General features: G+C 33.8%; 2 protein-coding genes across 2 annotated transcripts in view; one reads left to right on the top strand and one right to left on the bottom strand.

Annotated features, from left to right (window-relative positions):
- The window catches only part of LOC111697548 (serine/threonine-protein kinase grp-like), a 13,841-nt gene that overhangs the window by 637 nt on the left and 2,441 nt on the right, over window positions 1-10,763 (top strand). The window contains 6 exon segments of the mRNA XM_023467579.1: window positions 125-192; window positions 970-1,072; window positions 3,364-3,498; window positions 3,612-3,780; window positions 4,008-4,112; window positions 9,331-9,436. Of these exon segments, the coding sequence (XP_023323347.1) occupies window positions 125-192; window positions 970-1,072; window positions 3,364-3,498; window positions 3,612-3,780; window positions 4,008-4,112; window positions 9,331-9,436 (686 nt within the window).
- Window positions 4,998-7,763, bottom strand: LOC111697546 (uncharacterized). Its single transcript, XM_023467577.1, has 3 exons — window positions 7,455-7,763; window positions 6,695-7,297; window positions 4,998-6,334 (listed from the first exon to the last, which is right to left on the bottom strand). The coding sequence occupies exons 1-3, from the start codon at window positions 7,516-7,518 to the stop codon at window positions 6,102-6,104; spliced, it is 900 nt and encodes a 299-aa protein (XP_023323345.1). The 5' UTR covers window positions 7,519-7,763; the 3' UTR covers window positions 4,998-6,101.

Below are 10,763 nucleotides of genomic sequence, written 5' to 3' on the forward strand. Positions count from 1 at the left end.
GGGATTGATTGATTTGGATTGGACATCAATTGATTCGATTGGCTCTGATTAGTTTGGATTAAACTGGATTGGATTGGATGAATTGTTGGGATTGAGATTGATGTGATGTGAATTGATGGTTCAGGGTGTAGAGCGACTATTGGGTAGAAGATGTGGAACACTGCCCTATATTGCTCCTGAACTACTTGTCAGGTAAACTGATGTTATGGGTTGTTTACATTAAACTGTGACGTATTAGGACAGCTTAGGAACTAAAGCCGTATTATTTATAATATCAAAAAACTTTCACATTGTTCTAATTATAAGGACATTGGAAAACCGGCTTTGAAATCAATGGTTACTAAATGCTGCTTAAGTGGTAGATTCCGGATCTTAACATTTTCATGTAGTTGCATATATACTTGTTTTTGGCCTTCATCACAAATTGTTGTAAATACTTATCATATAAAATAGAATTTTTTTTATCAGTTCTATTCAAAGCAAAGTGGTGTTCCGATTGCCTAGTTATGTCTTGTGTGCAGTATCAATAATCGTATCTAAAATCTTAGATCTGTTGATTCATCAAAATCATTGATTTAACTGAAGAAGATTCCCTTAAGAATGTCCCCAACTAGGAATAATGCTGAACCAGCTGATATCTGGTATGGTTGATGTAATCAATGGTGTTCCTTGTTCCTAACATGGAATAAATATAATTTTGAACCTGCTGATATCTGGTATGGTTGATGTAACCAATGGTGTTCCTAACTAGGAATAAGTATAATTTTGAACCTGCTGATATCTGGTATGGTTGATGTAATCAATGGTGTTTCTTGTTCTTAACTAGGAATAAGTATAATTTTGAACCTGCTGATATCTGGTATGGTTGATGTAATCAATGGTGTTCCTTGTTCTTAACTAGGAATACGTATAAATCTAAACCTGCTGATATCTGGTATGGTTGATGTAATCAATGGTGTTCCTAACTAGGAATGAGTATAATGCTGAACCTGCTGATATCTGGTCATGTGGTATGGTTCTGGTTGCTATGCTGACTGGAGAACTACCCTGGGATAAACCTACACCGGATCAGGTAATATTTTATCAAATTTTTATTTATCTGTAGGGGTAGGTTCAGTGGTTTTTATTTTCTCGAAAAATTATCAATTCTTTGAAAATAATTTTTTCCCTAGAAATTATTTGCTGAATTGGGGAAATAAATGATTTTTAGGGGAAATCAATGAATTTTAGAGTAAATAGTTTAAGTAAAAAGTAGCATTTTGATGTTTTTATTTTTTTCCTCTCTTATCATCAAAAACGGGGATGGTGGAGATGTCCTATTTGATGAAGGGGGGGGGGGCTCCCCTGTATGTATAAAATGCCTTATTTTTCACATCAGCTTCATGTCAGGTAAATAGACAGTAGTAATAATTTAAATTTTAAAAATAAAGATGTGTATTGATTTGTATATAAACGGTAGAACTCAGGGTTGTGGGGAATTACTCGTTGACTGTAGTAGACTTTGACATCCACCATTAGCAAAGGGTGTGAACCCATACTCGTTGACTGTAGTAGATTCTCCCCCCTTCTACCCCCCCACTCTATCGTCGTCCCCCCACTACCTGCCCCCCCCGTCTAATCCCATTACCTCCTCTTTCATCGACTCCTTCCTGAACCTCTCCTCAACTTACCCACTTATGTTCCCACCATCTACTCCCTCCCATCCTCTCTCTTCTCCAATTCCTCCCTCCTCCCCCACTCCTTCTTCATCAAATTCAATTCTTCCTTTGGTAAGGTTTGTCTGGTTGGAGAATAATCAGTTAACATATTTATTTCTTCATCTGTTTATATGTTTGATTATCAAGAATACAATTTAGGTTGTGAAAAAAGAAATCTGTGTACACAAGCTGTTGAAGCATAAGAATATTGTACAGTGTTACGGAAGCAGGTCAGGAATTATTAGGATTTATTGAATATCAAGTTTTCAGGACGCTTTGCCCCCTCTAATTTTTATTGTATTGCCTGCCAACATTCAACATTTGTCTTAATTTAAAAAAAAGATTTCGCAGATTTCTTAGTCTGAATTGATGGATTTTAAAGTTTGTGTTAAAATTTGTTTTTCGTTGTATTAATATATACGACGACGACTGTAATTGCAGGTTGGAAGGAAGACGACAGTTCATATTTCTTGAATATTGTCTTGGAGGAGAACTGTTCGATAGGAAACCATTTATTCATAACATTAACAGCTTTGTTGAAAAATCAATTTTGAGTTAAAAAATTAAAAACATATTTCATTTTCTCTTACTTTCTTTGGGAACAAATATTGTATCCATTACCCCTTAGTCAAACATTGCACAATGCCGCGAGAAAAAACGTCGTTTTTTATTCAATTATGTTTAACGAGAATATTATAAAAATCAAGCTTCTATCACATTTGTGTTATAGAAGGGAAAGTTTTTTTTATCGAAAAGAAATAACTGTTTCCGCCCCGTTAGATAAATAAAAAGGTGTTCGATAATGCGTAGGGGTTTTATATTTACAATAAAACTGGGAGAGAGGGGGGGGGGACTAACTACCATACATACCTATGGTAATAAAAAATTCACCTATTTTTCAGCAAAAAAAGGCATTTTATACGTTCACGGGGCTCCCTGCCTTTTTTTGGTTCAAATCTTCCCATAGAAGGCCAACCACTGGATTTGTGGCTGCTACTGTATTCCCTGGGTTCCTAGCTTTCGAACAAGCCATAGTTTGTTGCACAAGGTCATTAAAGGTCTTTAGAGGTCATTAGATGTCATTAGAGTTCATTAGAGGTCATTAGTGTCCAATTTTATTTTAGTTTTTGAAAAAAGCTCCTTAATAGGGGGGCAGCCATACAATCGGAAGATTTGAACCCTAAATGAAGACAGAGACCGCCCCCCCCCTCCCAACATCAAATAGGACATCTCCACTATCCCCTTTGGAAAATGTACACCCCTTGACTTTGACGTTAGTGTAGTGTAATTGCAAGTGCAGGTGTAAATAAAAACCTTTACTGACCAAAGACTAGATAAAAACTGTCAAAAGACTGTTCAGAAAGAATATATTCACTGGAAGGACTGAAGACTAGATAAAAACTGTAAAAAGATATAAACTGTAACTGTTCAGAAAGAATATATTCACTGGAAGGACTGAAGACTAGATAAAAACTGTAAAAAGATATAAACTGTAACTGTTCAAAAAGAATATATGAACTGGAAGGACCAAAGACTAGATAAAAGCTTATTGTTTAGAAAGAGTTATGAACCTGAAGGACTAATGACTAGATAAAAACTGTTTTTGTTCAGAAAGAAAATATGAACGGAAGGTTTCAAAGACTAGATATAAACTGTTATTGTTCAGAAAGAGTATATGAACTGGAAGGACCAAAGACTAGAATTGAATCCCTGGAAGAAGATTGACCACCTGCCGCTCTCTCTGCTCAGAAAGGTTCTGATGCCCCATCCATCTAGGAGATACAAACTTGAGCAGATTCAGGTGAAAAGAACTTGAAAGGACTGAAATTGTGTGATTAAATGATACATGTTCAAAATAATAGAAAGTATACCAACAATTGTTTTATTCTACAATTTAACAAGAATCCATTTTAGAACCATGTTTGGTCTAAAAAGAAGTTTAAAGATGCTGACTCTTCCTTCTCCCGGTCTTTGAGTGGTACTGGAGCAGGGTTAAAGAAACGTCTCTGCTCTGATCTTGATCATCCTGCCGTGGAACCTTGTGTAGCTGCAAGACAATGCCAGTCCCAACCTCTTCCTACAGGTATAACCAGATAATTTAAAGGAACTTTGCAGAATTGATCTTTTCAATAAATATATGCTATCTTCCAAAAATTCAGATTCTTTGGATATTTATCTTATTTGCCTTTTTCCGTAATTAATTATTTTTTTGAGCAGATGTTTATTTGTGTTCGATGCATTCATGATATATAAAGTTCTAAGCAGGTAAGTTAGATTTTGCTAGAATTAGCCTTAATTATTTTCTTGAAGGACAAGGAGAAGGTTCCAGCTCTTCTACAAGTCCTCCTAGTGAGGTTTTCCATGGTTTCACTCAACCTGCCCAATTGGATAACCTTCTTCTATCCACACAAGGAGGTTAGAATCAAATAGAAATAGTTTTTTTGTGAATAAACAGTCTTTTGTAAACAAAAAATGCTCAGGCAAGACACTTCTTCCAACTAGGCCTGGGCAACTTTCTGTTAACAGTACAAACCATTTATGTCTAGACATACCCCAACCCTGATAAAATATGTTGTAAAAGTGGGGCCTATTTTTATGATAAGCTACTTTTATTAAATTGTTGATGTGAATCGCAATTTGATCATTTTTAATGTTTAAGACAAATAAACAAAGTATGACAAAATATAAAAGAGTTTCTTATGAGTTTTAAATAAAAGATTTTTCAAAGGTTAAATCAAATACAGTTTTTAGGCCTATATTCTGATGAGTAGTTTAATCAATAAGCCCTGCATTAATTGCTGCCATGCTTTTATGGCGGACAAAGTTTTTCTGAACAAGTTTAATATTTCTTTAATATGAACCAATTTCGATATTTCACTTTTTCACCAACATAATCTTCATTTTCTCCTTTTTACTAGATTGTTCTAGAAGTTTTAATTGTTTCTACGATCTTTTACAAATGTTTGTCTAGCCTTGAATCTCGATAATTGATGATGGGGATACAGGATTTGGTTCTCAGGCTAAAGTCTAATTATCTCTTGAATTATTCGTAATTAGTCAGATATATAGTTAGAAAAAAAAAACTTTGAGAGTTTTACAATGTCATCATTTTAATTTGAGACTAAAAAATTTCATTTGATCTATTAAACATCTACTGATAGGTTCTTAGTATTTGAATGCAGGTCATGTTAGGCATATAAAATTAACGGACATCACCAATAACAGTATGTTGCCAAGCCCAATTCTTCCCTACTCAGAAATACTGAGCTTTGTTAACTCATTATACTGGATTCTAAGGCTTCCCAAGAGATTACATAGTAGAATGATAGCAAACATAGTTCTACATCTATAAAAACAATTCCAACTGTTGCCTTCAGCCTGTAGAAGAGTTTTTGTTCATTCTCAAAATTACCATTCATTTTCCATCAATATGGTTTGTTTTCTCACTGAACGATCGTTCAGTAAGATCATCTGTACAATGAAATCATTCTTTAATTAAAAAAATTGTTTAGTTCATTAGGGATCATGTGTATCTTAATTTGTTAATAAAATCAAAGCTTAAAGTTGCATGGTAGTGTGCTAAGCTTGATCTAATGGTAAATTGTGGGTGCCATGATGATTGATGAGGTTTCATTTAAGAACTAACTGTATCATTATTATTGTGATTTGAAATCTCTTATTTTTTCACATATATTTCTATATTTAGTAAATACAACTAGTGCTTAAGTGCTTAAAAATGCTGTTACAACAAATTAATTAAATGTGAGCATGGTAACCAAGTATGCAATGGAGCTGCTGATTACTGTCATGAAGGTTGTCTTCTCCACATAGAAGAGTCCAAGTGCATTGAATGGCTTCTCAATGTTGAGCATGTTAATAGCTAAAAAATAATTTGACATTGTCATGATCTGATTTTTGGTTGTAAATTATTATTTTTAAAGTTACCTATTTGAAGTTTATTTGTATTGTCATCGTCACACTGTAAGGCCATTAAGCTAGATTTTAACATTTATTTGTCTGCTTCAATTATAAATATTTGATCGAAAGTGATTCTAACATAAGCAATTTAGGTTTATAACCCTGGCTTGAAAATTTCCAATTTAAGAGATATATATCTCCCAATTGGGAGGACAAATCTACCAATTAAGGAAAAAATCTAGCAATTGAAAGGAAAAACTTTCAAATTAGGGGGGAAATTTTCTGAATAGGATGGAAACTCTAGCAGGTTTGAAAAATACCTGCCAATTGGGAGGGAAAATCTAGAATTGATTGGGAAAATTTTCCAATGAAGATGAAAATTTGTCAATGAGGGGGAAAATTTGTAATTTTGATCTTACTCAATTAGGGGAAAGGTATCATTTTCTGGCACCATTATCCTACAGTTAACGGGCTAGACAACTGGGCTTAGCTTGTTGAAATTATACAGTTAAGACTCAAAAATGTTAGTAAGTGATACCTGAGTTTATGACTAAATACTGCTAAAACTTGATGCACATCATCACAGAAGCTTACAATGTAGAAAACAAGAAGAAGCATGGCAAGGACACCAAGCACATTAGCTGGAAGATACCTGTGGTTTCCCCTCATAAGTTCTTTAACAGCCAAGAAAGTGTACAACAGGATGTATAGTATTGCACCTGAGAGCAGTGTTTAGAATCATGGTTCAAAACGAATTGGCAACATATAAAACATAACATCAGTAAACCCTTTGGTCTTAAACCATGCCCTCCCAATATTGATTCACACTAGACTTGTGTTATTTATCAATTGTAACACTAATTTCCATTCTTTGGCTGTTATATATATCTGAGATTAACTTTCCAAATTATTGGCAATTTAAGTTAAGATGAAAATTAGTGGGGGAAAAGAAGAAAATGTTAGAATTGGTTTTTGCCTTGTGCGAAAAAAACTTAATGTAATATCATGAACTGGATTTTTCAACTCTGTATGGATCCAAGATTTGTCCATATCTAACTGAAATGGATCCTAAACCCTACCTGAAAGAATGGAGAAGAGAATAGGACTAAATCCTTGCTTAATATTCCTGGTTTTCTCAACCAACGTTACTGATTTCATGATAAGAGTGTCAACATCAGTTACTTCTATTTTTTTGCCCTCATCAATAATTGGTGAAGAGACTAAGGTGATTACCAGCATGACACTAACAATCCCTATCGTGTGAAGGGTATAGAAGGCAGTATAGAGAATTGGGATTGCAATATTCATTCCAGATTTAATAGTTTCGTAAACGTGAAGTACAGTTATGCTGATGCTTAAGGTAGTGTATACCATTAGCCAAATCATTCTGGAAAGTTTATATCTATTTAAAGACATCTTAGACTTTTCTACCAAGTTAGCTGTAAGAATTGGACATATCAAAGAAAACACTATTGTTTGAATAATGTAAATAATATTTGCTATTTCTGATATCGTGTTAGCTGATTGTTCCAGTCGTTTAAAGTGGAATGACAACATTAGTTTTCCAACAATATGACAGGTGGTTGGAATAATACTATGAAAAGTAAATGCCACAGCAGTTTTCCAAGATACAAGTTTAAACTTTAATTGTCCATTGACATCTTCATGAACAGGAATTAGCCCTAAAAGATTAGATTAATGGAACTATTTCTTTTTGTATGAAGATAAAAAGAAGAAAAAATTATGCTCTGTGTCTTATTTATTATTTAGGCGACTGCTTAAACTTTTTTCCACAAGAAATAAACTCAATGGTATTTTGAAGGAAAGATAAAAACAGACCTATAAAAACCAGAGTTTTCACCACATTTACTGCTCTCCAGAATTCAAGTAATTTTAGAAACATTTTATTTTGTAAAGTTTTTAACAAACTGAGCCCAGTAGAAGGTTGTTAAAGTAGAACCACCTTCAGTAAACATGGCTAAATTAATATATTTGAAATAAGTTCAATAATTTACTTGAAACAAAAAAGTTGAAATTAAAAACTTTTTAACTATTTGTAGCTATATGTTAACCATTAAATATGGAGAAAAGCTGATATGGGGGGGGGGCATGAAACGTATTACTCTCTGGAAAATTTAAACATAATTTGGAATTGTCGTTGGAGGCTGATTTTTTGCATGCAAACTCAGAATTGTGTATATTACATGCATTTTTTGGTTTTGAAGGAATATGAGCAAAAGTTCTTGCGCACTTGCTTTTTGTTAAAAAATGCGACTTTTTTGACAGTAAATCAATGTTAAATTCATTAATTGCACTTGAACATTTTTCCTGACCCTCTTGAAACAAATATGCGCTAAAAAAATTCACCTCCAAAGGCTTAAATGTCCGCGCCAAAGCAATAAAAGAAAATATCTTTGAATACTTGCAGTTGCATGAGAGACATTAAACTATAGCAAAATTGGGACAAGGAATTCATTTCTGAGGTCAAAATAGACATTGGAGCATTCTGACCTGCACGCTAGTAGCCAACCATTACATTATAGGTCATCTTAGTACATTTTTTACATGTTTTATGTCGATTTACAGGTAATTTGGCACAAGGAATTCATTTCTGAGGTCAAAATAAATATTCAAGAATTCTGACCAGCCCTCTAGTAGCCGGCAGTCACATTATGGGTCATCTTCCCACATATTTACATGTTGTATGTCCTTTATAGGTTATTGGGCATGAGGAATTCATTTCTGAGGTCAAATTTAATATTGGAGCATTTTGACCGGCGCGCTAGTAGCCAACCATTACATTATGGGTCATCTTAGTACACTTTTTACATGTGGTATGTCGATTTATAGGTAATTTGGCACATTTGGCACAAGGATTTAATTTCTGAGGTCAAAATAAATAGCTATGTGTTATGCTATGTGTTAACCATTAAATATGGAGAAAAGCTAATATAAATTTTACCCCCCCCCCTGCCCCCCTCTATCTAGAAAGCTGGCATTTATTTTTAAATCTCCAAACAAAATTTGTCCGTAAATGACATAACTGATTGTGTGGCAATGTGCTCAGGGAGGTAGTTTTGGGATGCTTGGGCCTGTCTGATTTTTTACCGTCAAACTGCAAAAACAGCCGCATTTATTGTCATTTACAGATTTCAATTGCTTTGGAGAAGACTTTTCCCATACATTGGAGCGCATTGAGACATAATTTTCCCAAATTTGTTTCCGCAAGATGTCACCAAAATTACAGAATAAAAGGGAGATGGAATTGACCCGGCCCACCGTACCATATGATTATGGATGCTTTGATGATGCAGGGTACTTCATTTGAAAATGAGTTTTTAAAGGTTGTCTTTTTTTTACTGTATGTGGTATTTTACTAAACCATATGAAAGCAACCCAATTTTTATATTATAAAAATATATATTTGTATTGCCAATGTTTTTTATCCCAAAAAATGTGTTTGTTTTGCCTTATTCAGCCTATTTTTTCCGGTTAAATGTATTCAATAACCTATTCTGAATACATGTATGCGGAATAAGAACATCAGACAAATATTTCTTAATTAGGCACTGACTGCAAAGCATGTATAATCATATGGTATGGCAGGCCGTGTCGATTCCTGCACGATTATATTCCTCACTCCTAGGTGAAACCAATTTAGCACTTTAGGAATAGGTTTTTAATTCATAAGTTTTGACCTTTAACATTTTGTTAGGGGCAACCCAGGGATCTCAGAACTCCTTCCAGAGACTAGTGAAGAGAATGACAAGGTTCTGGGTTAATACAGATAAGGAGACTACAGAGAAGGAACTCAGGAAAAGGTGAAAAAGAGAAAAATTAAGGCCAAAACTTTTGTGACTCAGAAAGTGTCTGAGACAAAGCTTTGACTTAGAAAATTGACTTTGAAAGTGTCTTAGGCACAAATTGATCTGAAAAGTAAGTTATTGTGACTTAGAACAGGCCTTGAATATAAGTAAGCCAGGCAACTGTGAATTAGACAAAAGTGTGACTGAATAGGTAGTCCTTATTAAGACTTAGCATTGTAATTTAGAATGGGTCTTACACATCATGAAGCTTAAAAAGACGCGACTTAGACATAGTATTGAGTTAGAATTTAGTCTTAGAATGTGTTTAGGGTATATTTGTTACTCGGGAAGTGTTTAAGAATGTGTCTAATGCATATGTGTGACTTAGAGAGTGTCTGAGACATAATTGTGACTTAGAATTGTCTTAGACATAATTATGTCTCAAAAATATAAGTTTAACATAGAATGGTAACTTAGAAATAATTGTGATTTTTCTTAAAATTGTGACTTGGAATGAGTCTTAGACATAGTTGTGACTTAGATAGTGTCAAGACATAGTTTGGTCTCAAAAATATGACGTTGATGTTATTGTGACTTAGAACTAGTTGTGACTTAGAATATGTCTTACCACGACTTATTGTGCTTTAGTCTTAATTATGTCTTATGAGTTTGTCTTTAATTGGTGACCTTGGAATCAATCTTAAAGTCAGAGTTGTGCATTAGAATAAGTCGTAGACAAAGATGTGACTTAGAAAGCTTCTCAGACAAAATTTGTTCTCAAAAGTATGACTTTGTCTTAATTGTGACTTAAAATGTGTCTTAGATAAAGAATGTCGAATTGTGATTTAGAATGAGTCTTAGACATAGTTGTAACTTAGAATTGTGACTTAGAATTGTGACTTAGAATTTGTAGCATGAATTAGACATGGGTTTGAGTTAGAATTGTGAATTAGAAAAGTGTCTTAGGCTTAATTATGTCTTATGAGTCATTAAATGGTGACATAGAATGAGTTGTTGTCTTAGAATAGAATGGGAGTTTTACATATATTATCTTGCATCTGTATCAGTGACAGTTATGATGTTTTAATATTTTTAAAAAGGATTTTTTTTTTAATTTCCAACAGTTGAATTGTATTTAAGAGATTGTCAAGGGCATCTTATTTGTCCAAATTGATAATATATTGTTTTGCCTATTAAAGCTTTTCTAATTGTTACAGGCGGTGGGTTTACAAGATCACTTTTTTATTTCTAGAGCAATCTGGCCCAAAATATATTGCTAATGCGTTTTTTGTGCTGCATCTTAATAAAAGGAAAACAAAATCCCCTTCCCCCCCCCCCCCCC

This window comes from Eurytemora carolleeae, unplaced genomic scaffold (assembly GCF_000591075.1).
Source record: "Eurytemora carolleeae unplaced genomic scaffold, Eaff_2.0 scaffold54, whole genome shotgun sequence".
Taxonomy (NCBI): Eukaryota; Metazoa; Arthropoda; class Copepoda; order Calanoida; family Temoridae; genus Eurytemora; species Eurytemora carolleeae.